General features: G+C 41.3%; 1 protein-coding gene across 1 annotated transcript in view; it reads left to right on the top strand.

The window, feature by feature from the left end:
* The first annotated feature begins 3,034 nt into the window (after window positions 1-3,034).
* The window catches only part of LOC143695789 (uncharacterized), a 179,989-nt gene continuing 160,471 nt past the window's right edge, over window positions 3,035-22,552 (top strand). The window contains exons 1-2 of the mRNA XM_077190996.1: window positions 3,035-3,080; window positions 22,290-22,345. Of these exons, the coding sequence (XP_077047111.1) occupies window positions 22,334-22,345 (12 nt within the window). The 5' untranslated portion in view covers window positions 3,035-3,080; window positions 22,290-22,333. The remainder of the gene's footprint in view (window positions 3,081-22,289; window positions 22,346-22,552) is intronic.

Here is a 22,552-nt window from a genome sequence, read left to right on the forward strand (position 1 = left end):
GTAGTTTCCATAAAAGTTAAGTAAATGAAGTCTGAGTCTCAATTAAACAACATCTTGTCTGTCTTGTGTGCCCAGGACAATACATTGTTTGCTGTGAATAGACCACCCGAGGGCTGGTCACGTGTTTTGGTAAAAAATCATAGCTTTGTCAAACAAAGCAAAAGGCGTAATTATAGCCTTTTTATATTAAAAAACCCACCCTATTTTAATTATTATTGTGCATTTCCAATTAGAAGTCTGTTAAACTGTTGCCATTAGAAACTTTAAAAGCATGAAAACAGCAAAAGGCCAGAGACAAGAAAAGAGACGAAAGAACCCTAAAAGTCATCCAGTCAGATATGTCCACAGAATATAAAAAAATGCTCTCAACAGTGTAAATAGTTGTGGTATGAAATACATGATGCTTAACCATGTGCATTATTGGTGTTATGAGATCTAAATTCTGAAGTCTAGATAGCATAGTGTTTTAATACCTGTGAAATATAAAATGGATGCAGACTGAGAAGGGAGTCTCTTTGAAAGATTGCTTTGTAGCCTCAATAAGCCCAAGTATTAAACCCCTTGAGATTTCTTTTCACAGTGTACATGCGCAGATATCAATTTTTGTTTTCATACACAAAATTATTTTATTAAAGATTTTGTTTGGGATGCTCTGTTTAAAACTTCTGTTTATTTTTCATTGGTTAGTGAGTTACTTTAAAGCCTGGTCCTCTTCTCGTGGTGCTTTTCTTGTTAAACTTTTATGTGAGTTACAGGTCAGCCCTAGGAGACTGATCTCTGTCCTGCAGTGCACTGTGATAATCTCAATTTCAGTGGAACCTGCTCTTACTGTGGAGCAGCTCTGTGTGCTCTCACCCTGACCCTGCTGCACCCTGTGGTCACCTTCTGCTACTAAACATCTCTGGAGACTGGAGAAGGAATGTTTTAAGTTATGCCTTGGTTTCCTGGGTCTTCCCAGTACTCCCTTGGCTGATGGACCTGCCCAAATGACCTCTGCTTTTCTCTGTTGCATTTCTGGGCCTCTCTGTAAGTCCCTGATGGAAAGGTTCTTACAGGCACCTGTGCAACTCTGATGACATCAGGAAATACAACCCTGCTTATTCCAGTGACCTAGGCACCCTGAGATTTGATTGGGATGCTTTTTATATCTCCTTGCTGTGAAATAGAAATTAATCCTGTATGAACTAGGAGAGACAGATCTTTCTGTGCTTCTGCTTCTGTTGTGGTTGTTTAAACACAAATCTATTGGCTGCTGCAGCACAACTATAACTGGTGTTCCCATGAGGAGGAAAATACAGAGAAGCCCCATTACTTTGGATAAAAAGATAATTTCTGTGCCTACTAATTGTACAGACTGAGGCATTGAATCATTTGGATGCACTTCCCTCACTTCTCAGGGATTAAATATGTCTAGTAACACTGTCTTGTTTTGGACTTTCCTTGTATTTCTTCTCAAACTGTCTTGTTTTTATATTACTGTAGCATCAAAAATCTCAGGCAGGGTCCAGCAACCAAGCATGAGAAGGGCAGCATGCAGAGCAACAAGTACTTTCTAATTCCAAGCATATACAATCCAAGTGCTAGGAAAGAGGTGATAGATAAATAAGAACAAGAAAACACAGGGGAAAAAAATCCAAACAATGGGTATGGTACATCGGTAACCCACTCTGGGGACTAGATCTTTAGCATGCATTACAGCAATGCAAGTTTTAGTCATATACTATTGTATTTATTGCTTTTTAAAATTATTATTGCTTTCTGGGTTATTCCTAACGTGCTTGGCCATTGCAATTTTCATCTTTAGGATGATGAACTACCTCTTTTTTTGTCTGATCAGTGAAAAAGGACATGAAAGCTGAGGGAAATATGGGACTAATCAACATCTGTATTTAATTTTCCAAATATTTATCTGGATGGAATAGGACCCTTAACTTTTGAGCAGATGACTTTATCAGAGAAGAATTGTAACTTAGCTGATTGCAGCAGACTTTCTTGCATGGTTAAAATCCTCAGGGCAAGGCCTGTTTCCACGAACACCTTCATCTCCTCCCCAGCATTGGGGAGCAGGGTTGCAGTGACACAGAGCAGTGACCTTCAGCTGCAGACTTACAAAAAGTCACTTGAGTATAAAGACCATCTAGAGCAACTACAGTGAGTGCAGTGTCAGCTGGTGCTGGCAGTATTCTGTGGCAGAAAGCCAAAGCTGCTTCCCTGGCACATATTCCCCCATCTGGGCAGTCAGAATGGAAGAGCTAGTGGGGACTGGACATCTTTTGCTGTGCTTATAGGGTGCTACAGGACAGCAGGTTACAATGGGGTTGTGCTTTAACAACTAGATTGTCAAACACCATAAAGTACAACAAGGGCTATATATAATAGCTGATGTTTTGAAACCCCAGTGACTCACTGTGTCTCTCCTAAGGAGAGAAAGTCACTGGAGCCACCTTCTGTGGCTGCCTGAAAGGCACACCTTTGCAGGTCCCACCTGGTGCTTCTCACTTAGCACTTGATAAAAATCTCCCCTCTTGCTCCTCTCTCTGCTAACCATGTGGCAAGAAACATCCTTCTGTCACTGCTGGTTCCATGTGCCAGGTGGATGGACATTGCAGGAGGTTTTCATCATGCTGCTTATCAGCTACTTCTGCTTCATGACGCAAGTATCTTCTCACTGTCAAACCCTCTGGCAGAAATTACCTTTGATTAGTTCATTCTCTGTAGGTTATCCAGATGTGCTTTTTGATAGCAGTGCTATCACATTTATTTCCTAAGCACCAGTAATTATTATTGAAGAAAAAAAATAAAAAATATTTTGGACCCCATATTTAGACCCAGTTACCCACTCTTTTAGGCATAGGATGGTGGCATAGCACTGTTTTCTTTACCAGGTTGTTTGTCTTAGTTCTGGAGAAGAGCATCCCATGGAGGAGCTGGAGAGGTTTCTGTTGCTGATGGATTTGCTCTGGCACCTGATGTGCGTGCCAGCAGCCATCTCATCAGGGGGATGTGAACGTCACTGTCACCATAGAGACAGCAAGGAGGATTCAGTTTCAAAAGGTGAAGAGAAGCTGGGAAGTAGGAAGGTAAGCTGGGTCTGTATCTCAACTCACGAAGGATTTTAAAGCTGTATTTAAAAGGAGGCCACGGTAGAGGAGCGCTCTGAATATTTATACACATGTTTGGAAATGTGCATCTAAGTATTGCTTCCTATGCATATATTTACATGTATTCTTTTGAATAGGCTTGGGTGCAAAAAACCCAAATACAGGTTTTTGAGACCCTGCTAGCATTCAGTTTGTACTCCTCCAATTAATTCTTCTTTTGCAGGTGATATAAAAAAAACCAACTTGAATTATATTTAAGTTTAATTTTGAGAAGTTGTAAATATCCACTGCTTCAAGATTTTATGTTTTGCATAGGAGCTGAGTGAGCTGTGGTGTGTTCTAAATTAACGTTGTTCACTTCTACCCCTTCTTGCGGTCTTCAGTTGTGCTCTAGCAATGGCATGGATGTAAAGCAGTGGTGAGTGTTGACAGGCAAGGTAGGGATCAGCCATAAGTCATTGTTTAACCACATGGGATTTTAAAGCCTGAGTCTTTACTGGCCTGGGACAGCTTGCAGATCTCTCTCTGCCCACTCTTATATCAGCAGATAAAATCACCCCTCCTCAGGGTTTACTCCATCCCTTGAAGATATAACCTCAGTGATGCATGGACTTGTTTAAAGCTTCAGTTTGCATGCTTATAATCCCCAGCAGGGTGCTGACCCCAAAAGGATGTTTCTTATACCTTGGAAGCAAAAGGAAATTCACAGGTATGGCTCTGAGGGGAGTGGTGGCAAGGAGGAGTGCAGCCAGCAGAGTGACAGATGAGCTCTTGAGTAATGCCATATAAGCATTACTACAAAAAGGGTGGTGGAAGGCTTATAGAGACTGATAAAGGACTTTGTCTGCAATGCCATGCAGTTCTGGATGCCACTGGAGAGGATGGGGCTGGGTGCGTGTTTCTGATCTCAGGCCAGAGATGCTCAACTGTGCCCTTGAGCTCCTCTTGTCTTTGCCCAGCCTGCCACAGCTCGAGCAGGAAATAGCCAGAGTACAGCAGGTTTTTTAACCATGACACACTTGTCTTGACAGCTGGAGGAAGTCTGGCGTGGGAGCCAAATCTCCTGGCTTTGTGTCAGCTCTGGGGTATCTTTCCTGTTTTGGGAATTCCCCGCTGGGGAGGTACTGCTGCTGTTTGGAGCAGAGCTCAGATCTCAGCCCCTGGGGCTGTCCACTCTGGGAGATGTTTTTGGCAAGGATAAGTATTTTTTGCTATTTCTGAGTCTCTTTGACTTTATAAATAGCTAAGTGACAAGTAAAATTTGGGTATTCACCCTATGGCTGAATTTTCCGCAGGGATGTTTGCATGTGTGCGTAATACCATTTATATTTATTATTCCTGCTGCTGTCGTCACTCACACGTTTTCTGCAAACAGAACAAAGGGCTCCCTTTGCAGTCAGCTCATGGTCTAACTGCTGCACAAAGACAGTGGAGGGCACGGAGAGTGCCTGGGGGGCACAAGGAATCCTTGAGATAACATTGCTCAGGCTTCTGTTGTCAGACCTCTACAAACCATGATAATACATGTAGGCTTCATGCTAATGAGAGGCAGCCAGGGTGTATGTGAAGAACGGAACTGTCTATTTACATGCAGCTGGGGCTTGCATTTTTGGGGGTACCGTTGTTGGGACATGCAGGGAGCTGGCTGACTTCTGTAACAAACTGCATTTTTACCCGATTTTATCTGATGGCTGCTGCAGGATCTTGTCTACCCAGATTTTAGTCATTCATCCTGACTTCTGTTTTAGGAACCTTCTGACCAAATTGATCTTTGGTATTGATATAAAGATCTGTGCTGGTGAACTTTCGGGTTTGACTCACTTTCTGGGATCAGCCTATGTCTCAGTTATGGTTCACTCTCATCATTAATCATTTGATCATGCTTTTTTGAGAGAACAGAAACTGTGATTTATGTTAGATTCAGAGTTCATCCAGTTCACTTCCCAGTCTCCTATGGTGGTGGTGGTGGTCTCCAGCTGTTTCAGCGAAAAGAAAAAGAAATCCTGCATTAGGCAGGAAGGAGATAAGCTCTCTAAGCTGTAGTAAAACTTTGCTTTCTTCAACAGACAAACCATTCTCTGAGAACTTGATTATCAATTAAGATTACTATGAAGCCAGATGCTAAGAGGAGAGTTAGATACCAACATTATCAATCTGATCTGAAAGGTTTTACTGATGCAGAGGCCACTTCTGAGTGACAACAAAAGCAGGAGGACAGGACATAAAGATGGGCTTGACCTCCAGCCTAGAGCCCTAAACTTGGCACATTTAATCAGCTACTTCTCGACCAGAGGGGCTAATTAGCCACTCCTCTGGTTGCTCATCCCCTGCAACCTGCTCTTGCCACATGTGTAAGTTTTACCTGCTGGGGGAGAATTGGGAACAATACCTACTCTAACAAGCATCACCTTTTTTCCCCTCTCGTTAGGGCTGTAGGTAATATAATTCCTCTGTAATACATAATACCTCTCCTATAATGCTTCTCACTTGACTGCATATATGTAGTGGTCAAGGCCTGCATCTGGAAACTATGCAGTAACAATATATTTTTTCTTCCTGCCTACAGCAGGAATATTTATATATACCAGATTTTTGCCATGGTCTTATGAGGTAGTACAAGAAGTAAAGCCACGACAGCTATCTTACTTGTGGTGTTATTGTGTGATATTGTCATGTCTTCATAAGAGTTTCTGAGGTCTTTTTTGGCTCAGGCTGTTAAGATTGGCTGTAGTTACGTTTTTGCTTTGAGAATAAGGGAGTACATCTCTGCCATCATGCCACTGGGTTTGCTGGCATGTAGCTAATTTACCAATTTGTGTTGAAAAGGTAGGAAAAAGAAAATGTGAAACTGATGCTGGGCATGATTTCAGAATATAGAGATGTTTACTCACTGTCAGCATCTGTGGTGATCACGGTGATCATTGCCCAAAATTAGATATTGCTTTTCCTCTACACACTTCCATACACTGGGTTAGATGCTTGGATTTTTCAATTGCCTCTGAGCTCAATCCTTCAAGTGTCACTTAAGATACTTACAAGCCTGTTTATTTTCACCTATGCTCATTCTGCAGAAGGATGAAAGAAGCAAAAACACTGTTCTGAGTGCTCAGTGTTATTGTGGGGGTATACAATCCCTTTCCATGAGTCAGTGGACTTTGGGGAGGGTTTCCAAGTGTGTCTAAATCCTGCTGTGCTGTTGGCCTTTCTCTCAGATTGGGCCCCAGCCAGCAAGGAAAGATTTTCAGGCAATCCAGCCAGGATTTTTCCATGTGATAAAGGGAATGATGAAGAACTCTAAGCTCTGAACAAATGACTCAGTGCCTCTGGTGCTGAGTTAGACCTATCACTGTGCCTGTTGCAGAGGCACGCAGTCCACACCCAATTTCATCCTCTGCCCACACACAAATGTGTCATCTATCCGTGCATGATTGAAGTGCTCATATCAGACATGTTTACCTGGGAAAATTGTGGGAATTAACCTAAAAGGTTATTATGTGCTTCTGATTTCTTTCCTCTCTGGTCATTCTGTCCCCTCTTTGGGTCTGTTGCACCTTTTAGGGGGTCCACTTGTGCAAGTAGGTCTATATGGGAGAAGTGTATGAAGTGTATTTGCAGGGTCATTTGCGAGTCATATCAGTCTAAGAAAATGTAGTGGGAGGGACCCAGTGAGATAAAATAATGTATGGAAAATAAACTTATCATTTTCCTTATCTTGGGTATAAATATTGTGTCTTAATGCCAGGTAGTCCATGAAAATATTAGTTTGGATCAATGGAATTGATAAAGGCATATGCTCTTTGTTTTCATGAATAGCAGAGGATTAAATTGTGGCTGTACCTGGTATCCATATGCAAGTCATGCGAGGTTCAGCTCAGTTCTATGAAATGTAGTGCTATGAAATTCATTCACCTTCACCACACTGTGTAAGAGAGGCTGTGATATCATTTAGGAAAAAGTGACTTTCTAGGCTAAAGGAATGTGAACAGTTGTATCTTATGGCTTGATATTATAATTACAAATGTATAAGAAATGCAGCCTTCCACGGCCTTGATCAGAACTTTAGTGTATGCTTGTGTGTATCTCTGAGATTAGGAATGTTAAGCAAGGTTCTCTGGCTTTTGTGAAGGATGGCCTCAAGCCATCCTTCAGAGCACAGGACATCCTTAGGCAAGGATAACAAGGATTTGTCTCAAAGCAAAGGTGGAGGCAGAAGCCTGGTTCATGAGAAGGTGGTTTCCAAGCCACCCTCACTAAAAGGGAAAGAGGAGATAGGATCTTCCATCTGGGAAGAGTTTTTCCAGGTATTGCTGACAGAACAATTGCTTTCTAACATTAAACAGCCTAGAGCTGGAGGAAAGGAAGATTTCTTCTGTGGAGCTGGGAAAAAAAGGGAATAGAAAGAGGAAAAATCAGGTTCCATAATCTCCTTTAGCCTTCAGAGGACTACAGAATCAATGCCTTCTGAGGAAGGGATAAATGGAAGCTTTGTAGAAGACCAAGATTTAGAGCATCTATCATTGATTTTCTCTTGGTTCACTTTCCTATATCTGCCAGTCCCAAGAATTCCCAAAGTAAACTGAAACCAGAAGATTTCAGAGTCCTACTTCTGAAGCCAGTCATGGCTGAGTCACATCCTGCCTTACCTGACATTGCACAAATGACCCAGAGAAAACGGCATGATGTGACTGCTCTGTGGTTACTTAAATGAGAAGGATGGTTGGTGGCATGCATTTCTCAACAAGAAGAACAGCAAGATACTTTTTTGGAGAACTGTCAGCAAAGGCTGTTGCAGAACAAAGGAGGTACAGGCATTAATCTGGGATAATGATGGACAAGAGGTAGCAGGAAGATCTGAGAAGATGTGAGTCTCTTAACATGTGACAGTTTTTACTGGAAAGCCAGGAGCACAGGTTTGACTAGTTCCTAAACGAGTCAAAATTTTTTGGCTAGTATTTAAGAAACAACTTACAGTATTAATGGCAGCAATACAAAGGAAAGATCTTTATCAGTCATTTTCACTTTGGCTTTAGTTAACTTTTATACACAAAAATATTCAAATACAACTGTGTAAACATACATCACACTGTGTTGTTAGTTTCTGAGTTGAAATATTGTTACATAGGAATGGAAACAAATAGGAGCAAATAATTTAATTCCAGAACATCTGCAAGTGACAAGAGGTGTTAGGGGTTGGTGTTGGGGCCATCTTTGTTGGTGATTGGACAGTGGGATTGAGGACAGCCTCAGGAAATTTGCCAGTGAGACCAAACTGTGGTGCAGGTGACATGCTGGAAGGAGGGGATGCCATCCAGAGGGACCTTGACTTGAGAACCTTGAGAGATGGCATTGTACGAACCCCGTGAAGCTCAAGGCTGAGTCCAGCACCTGAGTGGGACAATCCCAGTCACAAATAGGCTTGGGTGGAGAATAGATTGAGAGCAGCCCTGAGGAGAAGGACCTGGGGGTGTTGTTGGCAAAAAACTTAGCATGACCCGACAATATGTTTTTGGAGTCCAGTAGACCAACAATGTCCTGGGCTGCACCAAAAGAAGCAAGATGAGGTCAAGGGAGTTGATTCTGCCCCTCTACTCTGCTCTCAAGTTACCCAGCCTGGTTACTGTGTCCAGTTCTGGATGACCCACCAATATAAAGAAGGGACCCATTGGAAGACGTCCACATAAGGGCCACGACAATGATCAGAGGGCTGGAGAACCTCTCCCATGAAGTCAGACTGAGAGTTGAAGTTGTTCAACTTGGAAGAAGAGAAGGCTCTAGGTAAACCTTAGAGCAGCCTTCCAGTTTCTGAAGCAGGCCCATAAGAGAGCTGGAAGGTATTTTTTACAAAGGGTTGTAGTGACAGGACAAGAGGTAATGGCTCTAAACTGAAGGAGGGTGGGTTTAGGTTAGCTATTGGAAATAAATTCTTTACAGACATTGAGGGGAGGCACTGGAAAAGATTGCCCAGAGAAGCTGTGGATGCCCCATCCCTGGAAGTGTTCAAGGCCAGGTTGGGTGAGGCTTTGAGCAACCTGGTCTAGTGACAGGTGTCTCTGCCCATGGTAAGGTGGTTGGAACTGGATGATCTTTAAGGTCCTTCTGACCCAAACCAGTCTATGATTCTTGGAAATGCAAACAGATGTTGAACTCAGCACAGTATTGTGGTTTTGAATGTGGGACTGTCACTACCAGCAGCCTCCAATGCTCAGGATTTGAAGTGCACTCACTTCTTGAGTAACAATTGCTGGGAGAAACTGCATTAAAAAAAAATCAAAAGTTTTCCACATAAGTCAGAGACTTATCCTCTACGAGTATAGGATGATGTAGCTCTACTAAAAAATTGTGGGTAACAGTCTGTGGAGGCTGAAGTCCTGGTGCAAAGTCCCTGTTACCATTCACTGTTTTTCTTCCTAATCACCTAAAACTGTTTCATGTAAGAACAGGCAAATTTAATGCTGATACAAAGCCCTCTCTGATTTGGTTTCATATGGCCTCCTTCTTCTGTATCCATAATCATGCAATGTTTCACACCCACACATGGTTTCTCAATTTCCTTCACTGCCCCTTTCAAGTACCCTTATGTTATATGAAGCAGCTGCTTGTGTTTAGTAACTTTCTGCACCTGTGGTGCTTTTGGTCTAGGACACTGAAGTAGAATTTCCTCACTTGGCCATGTTGAGATGACAACTGTGCCCCTGGGCTTGGTGCTGGAAAGTATTCAGTATATTCAGTAGCACCATTTGCAGATGGTGTGAAAGAAGCTGCTCTCAAGGCATCTCGTCAGCATCAAGGATGAACATTCATGGTCCAACCTGAAGCAAATTCTTTGACACCCTGATATGAAACCAGCTTGTTTCTGTTGCCTGTGTGCCAAAGAAAGCTGTTTCCTAGTAGATGAATAGGGTATGAAGTGTAAACTTCACATGGAGACTCATGTAATTGCCTTGCATGTTTCAGGAGAAGGGAGATTGTGTGTTTCTGGTCAGCTTGCATCCAGATGGCAGCTTATAGGTGGAGATTTTTTTGAAGGATGCCAGACAGGCTTGTTCTTCATTGTAGCTGAAGCAAGGGTTTTACCTTGCTGCAACTCTTTATGTTACTTTCCTTCTCACCCCAAATTTAATTTCTAAAAATGCATTTTCCCCATCAGAAGAAACCAATGACCCTAGTAGCTGTGCTCAGGTGCAGCCATGGCTGTGTGGAAAAACTCAGATCCTGTGCCAAACCAATTGTACTGGGGCAGAGCTTTCCTTTTCTTTCCTGCAACTTTTCCTGCACTGTCAAAGTAAGTTCTCCAGGTGCCAAGATGTATTCTGAGTGGCTGTTTCAAAATCTAGTTTCTGATTTCAGGCATGGCAGAATCTGGGGTTTTGAAACAAGTCCTGGATAACTTTCCCAACTTATGTGTCCATGCCATCCATCAATCTTAGCAGTTAAGCTTGGAGACATGTCCAAGATTACACAGTGAACCTGAATCAAAGCCAAGAATAAGTTTAAGAAAATGTGGTAATAAATCACATTTTTTGGTTCAAGTAGAATATCTTGGTTCCTGAAACTTGCCTTCTTCCTGTGATTTTCTTCTTGGGGGAGGGAGGGCAGAAAAAACCAAAGAGTTAGTGCTTTTAACATATTAAATATCTGCATATCCTTTATTGTGGGATCCATGGGATGGTGACTCCAGATTCATCTTTTTGTTAAGGTGAACCCATCTTTGAACTTGTTATTAAAGACTACAAAGTGGTTATAACTCTTGTAAGAGGACAAAACAACTCTTTTGAAAAATACCATGTCTATTGTTTTTGCTGATGGGATGACCAGGAAGACTCCTAGTTCTGATCTGTCCTGTTGTTTTTCTGTATTATTGTTGTCATAAAAGTTTGATGGAAAAAAGGAGTCACTACAGTGAAGAGTCATTGTTTGCTTCATAAAACCATTACCTTAAATACTTTATTTCCATGCAAACGGAAATATTTTCCTTCCACGCAAAAGTACGAACTTCAGAATCTCTAGCCAAATACCATAGATGAGTCTACTTTATTGGCATGAAACAGTGTTTTTAGGGCAAAATAAAGTGCTAAGAAGCTTATAGGACGCTACAGAGTGCCAGTGCTAATATGATATTTATTGTTCTATCAGATAAATTGTCATAGTTTAGTACAAGGGAAAGAAAGAAGCCCTCAAGTTTAGAGGCAAGCTTTAATGTCCAGTTTTCCTTATGTGCTGATTTTGGTTTGAGGGAAGTTAATTTTCTTCACAGTGGCTGGTATAGGGCTGTCTAGTTTGCTCTGAACACAGGGTTGATAAAATAGATATTTTTCTTATTGCTGAGCAGAGCTTGCACACAGAGCCAAGGCCTTTTCTGCTCCTTGTACTGCCACGCTATTGAGGATACTGGGGATGAATGGGAGGCTGGGAGGAGACACAGCCAGGATAGCTGACCCCAAGTGACCGAAGGGATATTCCAGACCATATGGCATCATGCTCAGCATGTAAAGGTGGGGAGAAGAAGGAGGAAGGGGGGGATGTTTAGAGTGATGGTGTTTGTCTTCCCAAGTAGCCACTACATGTGAGGGGCCCTTCTCTCGCGGAGGGGGCCGAACACCTGCCTGCCCATGGGAAGAAGTTAATTAATTCCTGGTTTTGCTTTGCTAGTGTGAGCTACTTTTTCTTTCCCTATCAAGATGTCTTTATATCAACTCATGGGTTTTCTACTTTTTATCCTTCCAATTCTTTCTCTGATCCTACTGGTGGCAGAGTGAGCAGTTGTACGGACTTGGTTTCTGGCTGGGATTAAATTACAACACCTTATTATTCATATAAAGTGACACTAAGAATCTGTTCATCTGATGCAATTAAGTGGCTGAAGGAATTGAATGTGGCCAGGCATTTAGAAGATGGCCTCCACATTCAATTCAGCCCACAGTCCTGCAGTCATGCTATTGCAGAGGACCTTTGGGATCTCATGGAGTCCTGCTGGATTTTTCTTGAGGAGTGACTTGCCCACACACAGCTTACTGCAGCATAGACTCCTGTGATCATCTTTGTTTTGTTTTCTTTGGTCTTTATTAACTGTAACCCAATAACCAGTTGTAGGGATGCCTGTGAGAGATCCAGCAGTTTCACTCATTCAGCAGATGAAGATATTTCCTAGTCCAGCTGTCCACTGCTCTGGAAGCATTTACAAAATCTCTCCAAATATGAGATTTCACATTCTTAATTCAGATATTGAAAAGATGGGGAGAAAAAAGGGAGAAATAGGAAACAAAGGAAAAAAGAAAAGGTATTTTTTTAGGCATTCTTTATGAATCTTAAGGAAGAACAGTTGCTTTTTCACCTTCACCAAAGTGTAAAGTGTAAGAATTAACTATCTAAAGGCTTAAACTTTACCAATGGGAATATTGATAACTTCAAACTGGAATGTCATCCATTTATGATTCATGAGTCAAAAATGGAGGATAATTAATCCATCCATTCTGAGACAAAGAGCCACATACAGTTGCCATAGTTGCAATACAGTTTCCACTTGCAACATGAAAAGTCTAAACTAGGAAGACCCCATTAGTGAGCCAGGGCCTGAAAGGGGCATTTTGGGTACTACATCATGCATTTTACTACTACTACTCCTACCTTTCTATACTTTCTGTCAAGTACAGAGCAAAAACATGGGTTTCATTCAGATGGAACAAAATGGAAGATCCGCTGAAGGTTTCTTCCAAGTCCTGGTGTGAGGAAGGTGGCACTGTGCAGAATCACCCACTCACTTGTAGATCAGGGCTGTATTAGGCCTTTCAATAATCTCTTGAAGTCTGAGGGAGAGATTGATTTTACAAGAGTTTAACATGACCTTCTGAAAATTCTCATTTAATTTTGGTGTTAACAGTTTAGGAGGTGAATTGATTTAAAGGGAAGGAAGTAAACCAGTGATGTTAATTTTAATGTTAGTTTAGTTTTCAGCTATCATGGGAAAAACCCACAAGGAGATATCATCTGGAATAAACATGTTATATAAATAATTCTTGTCAATTGCTGTCCAACCTGTGATAGATCTGTGTGAGTATTTATACTTCACAAAGTATTAATTCTGATACTTCTAATTTTGTCACTTCTGCTCTTTCTACCAGCTTCTGTGGATTTCCTGAGGTCCCTACATTTTGGATGGGACTTGTGTAGTATATTGACAGCATGCTCTCAAGTTTTCCAGTGGCAGTCTCCTCAGTGGGCTCCATGCCTTATTTGACTTTGGCACAGAACCATGTAGGCTGCAGTGGGAGAGTCTGCAGAGACAAAATCAGTCTGGTCTCAAAAGTTGCTACTCATTAATAGCTGGAAGTTACTGCTTCTACACTGAGCAGTCTGTGGCCCCTGTTTTGAGTAGGTAGTAAACCAGTAGTAAAAGTAGTAGGCCAGCACAGGTTTCACTTGAAGAAAAAGCAGTAGCAAGTGACAACTGGGAAGGATTTTTCATATGTCAATTTTAATTTTTGGGATCCTGTTAAGTAGTTAACCCCTGGTCAATAAATGAATAGGGATGACTTAAGGTGACAATAAACTGTATACAATCTCATAATATGTCATGTCACCCTTTTTAACTCTGTATTGTCTGCTGTTAAAATTTGCATGAGAAAACCCTCAGTTTATTAGGGTATGAAATATGTTGAAATTTCCAGTGAAAAAGAGCTTAGTATTTGGGCTATCTTATGTGTGACTGATCAGCAGTAAGTATCTGAAATTCTTTTCATCTTCACCAAATGAGGAATGAGGAACTTCACAAATGAGTTCTCTCAAATCAGTAAAATTATACCAACTTGAAATTGCTGAAAAGATATTAGAATGAGTTCCTTTAGTCCTTAACTTAGTATTTGAGGGAGGGAGGGAGAAGGAAGGATGAGGGGTCAGAAAAAAATGAAATGTAATTGTGTCTTTTCTGTTATGTAGAAATTTTCGCACATCCTCTTACTACAAATGTTCTCAGTTGGGACTGAGCTTGTACTTTAGTCTGCTGTGTTCAATAAAGTAATTCATGCAATGAGAAAGTGTGTGCATAATAAATGCTTTTCAGGATTGAGATGTATAAATTACAGACTTCCTCCTCATTTAATGTCTTCCACTCAATATGTAAGATGCTTTTAAATTCTACTAATTGTCCAAACCAAATCCTAACTAGACAATCAATGAACCTATAGACTGTAGTGTCTTAAATGAGTAAATTACGTCCTTTGTAGCATTGCTCTTCAAACCCTTTTCTAAAGTAGTGAAAAATGAAGTATTAAAGTCTATTTTCAGATTGGGTGTGACTCAAGATAGCAAAATCCAAGAAATCCAAACCTCACTTATTCTCCTAACATGGCAAGTAATGCTCAGAAAACAGCTTCTTCTGGCTCAACTTACCCACCTTGTCATGTAAAACTGCCTCTTCCAAGACAGGTTATCAAAATGTTAGTATGCCACTAAAACCTCAAAAAACTTCACTGATCTTTAAGCCTTTTGATGAACCTGTGTGGAAAGGCAAAGTCATTGTTTTTTTTACTTCCAGACTGCACCAATCCAAAACTGGGGAAGTAGATGTGGGGCATCAAGTTGTGCCCAAATGGGTGAGAAGGAAGTAGGGCTGCCCTGCTCTTCTCCAAGGCAGTGGACAGGTGAGAAGACACACACACAGAATGTATGGGCATCCTCTCTGGGTGTGTGCTGGATTGCTGCACATGGTAATGTGTCTCCTTCCTGTTTCTAAATTCTCAAATCATTGCTGAATGCTACCTCATTGAAGGTTTTTTTTGTTTTGGTTTTGTTTGGTTTTTTGTTGTTGTTTGTTTATTTGTTTTGGCTCTCTTTTGTTTTAATTAGCTGTAACTATTGCAACATGCTATTAGATTCTACTCTAGGTCTCACAGTATCCATCAGTGTAGTTTTTCACTTTGTTCTGCTAGTGGAGGAAATATACATATTTTCAGAATCTTAGTTTATGGGGCTGGTAGTCAACTTTAATGTCATTATGGAGGTCTAGTTTTAGTATATGTTTTCTCTGATGGTAAAGCTCACTTAAGGATAATCTTTTTCTTTGATGGAGTTGGCTGTGCCCCGGCTGTAGTAGCAGAACCAAGTGCATGACCAGTGAAGTGGTTCAAGGTAAATAATGAAAAAAAGAGGTGGTTTGGGGACAGATATTTTTAATCTGGCTTAGATCTACAGTAAGTACAGCCCAGTGAGACTTCAGTGAACTGCTTTCCAAGGACAGGAGTGAATGGCTGGAGAGAAGAAGGGGGCAGACAGCAAGAATTTATTAAGCTGCTGCATCATCAAGGAGAGCGTGCCATGGGATTGCTGTTGACTCTTCTGCTTTACCAGAGGAAGTCAAGCAGAGAGCATATCAGTTTTACAGCTCTCCATTGGTTAGAAAACAGCTTTGGGCCTATTGGACATGCCGTCTATCCCAAAATGCAGGAATTCAGAAGCAGTCATGTTTGACTATTCTTTGCTTGTTCAAGGTCCTGAGGTAGCTGTTCTTCACATGTAATAAATGAAACATCACTAGCATTTATTTAAAAGGGAGATTTGGACCAGGAATTCAAATCTCAGAGTCAGAATTTCAATTGCAGATCTCCTGGCTGGGACAAAGAAACTTCACACCTAGCTGTGCTGGGTGAAGATACCAAGTTTAAAATATGCCAGGCACAATTTTCCTGCTATTATTGATGGAAAACTAATGGAAACCATTGCAGACTTTGAACTGTGTGTGAACTGTCTTATCAGCTAACAGGGTCATAAAAACCAAACTGCAACTCTGTTCATTAGTCAAAATATGTCTTTATACACCGCCATTTCTAATTAGTGGTATTCAAATTAGAAATGCATACCTAATTCCTAATTCCCTGTCTAATTTATGCCATTGCCTCAGTTTCCTTTCACTCTTACTTGGTGGTTATGTCTCATTAACAAGTACCTGATAGGGGAGTGCACTCACTGGGTTGAATATATTGATATATATATGTATAGTCAGTGTCAGCTGGCATATAGGCTGATATAAGGGGGACTAATGGGAATGTATGAACAAGTAGCCTGTGTTGTTTTGTGTTGACACATATATGACACTAATCTGGAAACTCCTGCCAGAGGCAAGTGAAATATGTTTTGAACAACTAAAGGTATTCCTTCTGGGACTGCTCATACTGTATGATTTCTGTCTCTTTGCCTGAAAGAAAACTCTCCTGATCTATTAGCAACAGTATTGATATCTGAAGTGATGTATGTAACAAGTGCAACTTTTACAAGAAGCATTTTCCTGTATTTTCCAGTGAATCCTTACTTATACTCTTGCTTAATTCAGAGAGAAAACCCTTCATATTACACTTTCATATATATATTTGAAATTTTGATCTTTGAACTAACAAACAGCAAAACTGAATTGTGCAGATTCTCTCCCTGAGAAGAGAGTGCAGATTGTGCTATTTGCAGTGAAACTTTCTTGGAAAACTATGCTCCAATCATTGTAGGCTGATTTCCTAAACTGCTGGGTGCCTAAAAATAACTTCTGATTGGTTTGCTTTTCTTTGTAGCAGTAGTAGCAGTAGTAGTGGTAACCAGAAAATGAAAAGTAGACGTTCATAAGGAAGTACTAAACTCTATGGCAAATACAAAATATAGTCAGAAAATGAACTACTTGTTCCCTGAAAATAAATTAGGGAGGAAATTCTGAAACACTTTTTAAAAGAGGTTGTGTCTCTTGCCACAAATGTTGACTGATAATGAGTACTTTATACTTAGATTTTTTTATTTACCTTTGCATATGATGTTTGCTTAGAGTTTACAATGCTGTTTCTGCACAAGCAAAATCATTCACTGCTTTTGTCTCTAAAGCACATATTATTTTTTTCAGGATTTCATCTGCAGCTCAGTACTTCTAACATTCTTCTGTAATGTTAAGACCATGTAATTTAAGAATTACAAGTCACAAAACATTCTGTAATGAAAAGAATTTTTTTTTTCTTTTTGCTGGTTAAGAGCTGGGATTTGGGTGGGAAGGGAAAATTAAGGACAGTGGCAGTGCTGAAGTTCCTGATACCATGATGTTGCATCCAGAGTGCTGTGCAGAAATTCACTGTGGCTGGTAGAATCATGAAGGTAACAAGGAGCACCTGTTTTACAAGTAGAAAACTGGAGGAAAAAGAATTTTTGGCTTGGCCACAACCATAAGGAGCATGATTTTTTTACTGTGCTTGGTCTCTCAATCCTGCCACCTGCTGCCATCTTAATCTGAGCTGTCTCCAAGTCTTACAGTGGGCAGCTCTGCAAAAAAAAAAAAAAAAAAAAAAAAAAAAAAAAGAAAAGAAAAAAAATTTTAAAATCCTGGAAAGAAGGACTGGGAGCTTTTCATCCCATTCTGGAAAACCTTTTGTCCAGGTTGGGGCTGGCTTTTTTCCTCCCTCAATGGCAACTATCGGGTGAAGATCACTAAAAGTTTCAGTACTTTTAAACATGAGCCCTGGGACTTTATCAGGAGATGGTCATCCATAAGCCAGGCTCTGAAGTGGTATGGTCAACATTCATGTGTGGTGCTTTCCATTTGGTGGGAAATGGGAATATTGGAATGGTGGCACAAAACCTAAAATTTTGGTATTTCCAGCTTTCGCAGGAGTTGCTGGTTTGGGCTGAGATAAAATATTGTCATAGTAGCTTGTGTGGGTCTGTGTTTTGGGTTTGTTATAGCAGTGTTGATAACATGGGGATGTTTTACTTGTTGGTGAACAGTGCTTACAGAGTGTCAAAACCTTTTCTGTTTCTCACACCACCCCATCAGTGAGTGGGCTGGGGCTATGCAAGAGGTTGGGAGGGGAAGAAGTTGGGACAGCTGACTCCATTTGATCAAATGGATATTCCATAATATATGATGTCATGTCCAGCAATAAAACAGAGTGTGAGGGGAGTGGGTGAAAGGCGTTTGGGGACTGGCTGGACATCAGTCAGTTGGTGGTGAGCAATTGTTTCCTTTTGGATCATGGTTTACTTGTGTCTCCCTCCCTACTCCCTTTTCTTTTTTTCCCTTAATTTAAAAAAATAAACTCTGGCAGCCCAGAAGGCCAACCATATCCATTTTGGGCTGCACCAAAAGCAGCATGGCCAGCAGAGCAAGGGAAGTGATTCTACCACTCTGTTCTGCCTTGGTGAGACCCCACCTGGAGTGCTGCTTCCAGCTCTGGAGCCCTGAGCACAGGAAGAAGGACCTGGACCTGTCAGAGCAAATCCAGAGCAGGGCCACCAAGATGATCAGAGGGATGGAGCACCTTTCCCATGAGGGAAGGCTAAGGGACTGGAATCATTCAGCCTGGAAAAGAGAAGGCTTCAGGATATTCTAATAATGATCTTTCAGTACCTGAATGGAGCCTACAAGAGTGATGGAGAAAGATTTTTACAAGAGCACATAGTGACAGGACAAAAGGGAATGGCTTCAAATTAAAAGAGATTAGGTTTAAATTAGCTATTTGGGAGGAATGCTTTACTGGAGGGTGATGAGTTTCCCAGAGAAGCTGTGGATGCTTCATCCCTGGCAGTGTTCAAGGCCAGGTTGGATGGGGCTTTGAGCAACCTGGTCTAGTGACACGTGTCCCTGCCTTTGGTAGGGGGATTGGAACTGGATGATCTTTAAGGTCTCCTCCAACCTGTCTGCATCTAAACCCATGAGTTTTTGTACTTTTGTCCTTCTGACTCTAACCCCTATTCCAGTGAGAGTGAGTGAGCAGCTGAGTGGTGCTTAGCTGCCTACTGAGGTTTATCATTAGAAAAATTGTGTATCTATCCATCTTTTCCAGCACACAGAAAAAGGCTAGGAACATCACAACCTATCAAATGAATGAATTGAATGTGAGCCTAATTTTGAGTGTGTTAATAATCTTTATAAAGGCATATTGCAGAAAACTCCTTTCCTTATAAATTAAAAAAAAAAAAGAAGGACCTGCTCCCAAAATTGATGATTAAAGGAGGATAAGCACAGTGCTTTTGGCTTCAAAGGTCAGCCCTGCTGAATTTAAGTGACTGATGGATTCTCTTCACTGGAGGTGCAATTTTCCCCTGAAGAAATATTTCTTAAAGACCAAGGCTGGCTACCTGGTATTTATGAGAGAGTCCAAAGGGAATTGCAAGCGGGGCTGTTAGGGTTATCATTTACTCAGTGGTTTCTGCTGATATTGTAGCACAGGGATCCCACAGCTCTGCTTCTTAGCATGTGATAGATGGTGCCCCAGGTGAAGGTGAGGGCTGAGCGAGGGCAGCCCCCGCTGTGACAAACTGTTGCTTTGCTGCTCCTGCCATGAACCTGCTGCTTCTCCTCCAACACCTCAGCTATGCTGGGCATTGCTCTCCTTGATAATGTGCCTGGGCATTGGGGTGCACCCTGGGGAGATTCTGGGTGCACAGCTACCAGCAGGAGGGTTTTCTCCTGCCCTGTGGCAGCGTGGTGAAAACCGTACGTTTTATGGCTGCATTTGTAAGGCCCTTGTTGTACATTGGTCAAAGTGATTTCTGGTGGCTGATACAGCATAAAATATCAACTGTTGTGAGAAATATGTACCTGAGCATGCTCCAGTGAAAAAGTGTGTTGTTTTGATCTCTCCCAGAGCTGCAGTTGGTGATGGAAGCCTGTTAATAGGGTTGTGGTGCTAAAAGAGTGGTTTTGTACATCTCTCTAATTCCTCCGTTTTTGAATTAAAAAATACATTGCTTTCACTACAGAAAGTTATTAATATATCTTGCATATTTAATCTAGCTACCTTAGTTTTTCCTCTTGTGGGGGGAAAAAAGCATAATTGGGTGAAAAATTAGAAAACAAAATGGACTATCCAGGTCAAGAACTTCTAAGTAGTTGTTTTGCTTTGCCATTTTACTACAAATGGACTTAAAAATAACTAAAGTCCATCCCTAATTAATGCAAAATACATCAGCCAGGTATGAAATAAAATACCTGGTGGGATCTCAGATACTTTTTATGTTATGTTTTGATTGCTGAGAAGATCGTGTACTCTGTTTTTGCTGTATTCTTTCAGGACTGCAAGCTAGTTGAATGCTAATGATTCAGCTGTTATCCAGCTAAAGAAAATAGGCTGGTGAGGTTAACTAAGGCCACAGTCAACATCAGTTGATACAGAGTTGAATGTGTTGCACTTGGTACTATAAAGATAAAAGGAAAAGCAATGTCTAACACCTTCATTTATAAAAAAACAATGAAGTGTCCCGCACCAAAGCAAACAAGCAAAAATAAATTTCCTGGAAAACCCAAGTAATAGGAAGTTCTCGAACTCTAAGAAAATCAGTGTTAAGACCCTGATGTTATTAATGTCTCTTCTGAGCTCATTGTTTATCTGTCTTTGTCTTTGCTGTCCTTATTTAATCAATCACATTTTTAAAGATGAAACTCCAAGTCTTCCCATTAATGTTTGGATTCCTGGGCTGTTCTGGCTTCACAAGTCCTTACTGCTGCATCTTTGGCTCTTCTACAATGCACAGATGTTGACCATAGTTGAAAATGTTGCATTCACAGTTGATGTCTTGATCAGTTCTCTTCTGCTGGCAGCTTTTCACCATTCTACTTTGAGGAGGAAAGGAGCCCTTTCAAGTTTTGTTTCTTTTGGTTCATACAGGTGGTTCTTTTTTGCTGTTCCCCTTTGAGTTGTAACAAGCCATATGCCATGCTATTGGGCTTCAAACAAGTACCTGTTGCATCCAGTGGATGTACAGTTCCAGTAGTTGGAAAGGAAAGGCACATACTACTTTGTCTTGAAAACCCATCCCAGATTTGTGACTAGAGTTGTTTTCCGAGATGTACAATGACCAGATCTGTGACTTGAACCTATCGGCAGGGTCTTGCTGGGGCTTTATTTTCAATATTGCACAGTGGCCTGGGGGCAGAGAACTTTGCATAGTTGTGGGCTGTAGTGCAGGGGCTGTTTGGGAAGGGCTGGCTCTAGGAGGAGCAGGAGCTGCTGGATTCACAGCCCCCAGCATTGCTTCAATGGCCTTGGCACCCCAAGAAGGGCGCTGAAATCAAGGAGTGATGGCAAAGGTCAGCAGGCTCTCAGCACCAGCAAAGCCTGGGCAAAAGCACAGCCCTTAATTCATTAGTGAGAAACTGGAGTGACAATGCAGCCTTTTTCCGTGGAGCACTTGTGGCCTTGTCCACTGTCCATTGTATTGATTTCAATGAAATCTAAGCACACACTCAGAATTAGGCACTTCTTTGCCTGCTGCCCTCAGGAGAGAGAGTTTCCTCAAGTGGGGCCAAACATGTACTTTGTACAGGGCATCTTCTGACCCAGAAGGTCACCAAAGGCTTCTGAGGGACTCTGAAGGGATATTTTTAATTGTTCAAAATCTTGTTTTGTTTTCAGGCTCAGCAAAATAACCTGAAAGTGTGTTTGTGTAAATGCTCAAGGGAAAATCTGGCTTAGGAAGAAGCTTGTTATTTATTGTGGGTCAGGTCCTGCAACTGTGGAGTCAGACTCAGTTTTGCCATTGATTTCAGTGGTCACAGGGGCTACCTGTCTGGCCATTTTGAATGAACAAATTTTATTCCCACATAGAGACAAAAGTAGCTGGAATAAAAATGAGGCCTTTTTGCTGACGTGATATATAAACGGTGAAGTTATTGTATACTTGCAAAATTATAACCTCAAAGTAGAGGAAAATTTTAATCCTTTTAGTGGAACTCCCGGCATAGGAAAAGAGGCACAAATGGGAGCCATGTATATGCCAGATTACAGAAGTGTTCCTGTGTTTGACAGCTTTGATACTGTAGTCTTCAAGTAAGGTGTATTCTACAGAAAACTCTGTGACATGTTATTAGTTACTCTCTGGTGGTAGAAATTATCTACTTCTGGCCTGCTTCCACTTAAAACTAAGTTTTTGTTGGCATTGCTTCATCTGATCTTAAGTTATGGGTTTTTGTTTATGTTTGTTAGCAGGTTTTTTTTTAACTAGCTGATGCAAATTTTTTTTTTAAAAAGAAATGAAGGAGCAGCACTATATCATCCCTTTGCTCTTTGACAAGGTCAGAGAGGGGATGGCATCAGGAAAGACGCCCCTCCCTCCCCCCATCCCATCTCTGCAGGTTTATGGGCTGGTACTCTGCAAGTGTGGGTGTTAAACCTAGATGTATTAAGAACTGCAGACTGAAAATTCAGATGTACTGCCTTTCCTTTGTTGCAGGAGGAAGCATTTTTTGCTGCAGGTCTGAGAAAGGACAGGCTGGCATGGAGAAAAGGGTAAGTGAAGCAAAAGCCATGCTTTCCAAAGAGAAAAGTTTGAAAGGGGCTATTCCTAGCATTGCTATTTCATAATATTATTTGTAGTGTGATGGGAGGGAAGTCAGCAGACGCATAGGCTCCTTTATAGCATTGACAAGTCAAGGAGATGATTAACGAGAGTACCAGACAATGTAATGGTAGGAGAAGGCCCACAGAAGTTAAACA

The sequence above is a fragment of the Agelaius phoeniceus genome, chromosome 1 (genome assembly GCF_051311805.1).
Source record: "Agelaius phoeniceus isolate bAgePho1 chromosome 1, bAgePho1.hap1, whole genome shotgun sequence".
Taxonomy (NCBI): domain Eukaryota; kingdom Metazoa; phylum Chordata; class Aves; order Passeriformes; family Icteridae; genus Agelaius; species Agelaius phoeniceus.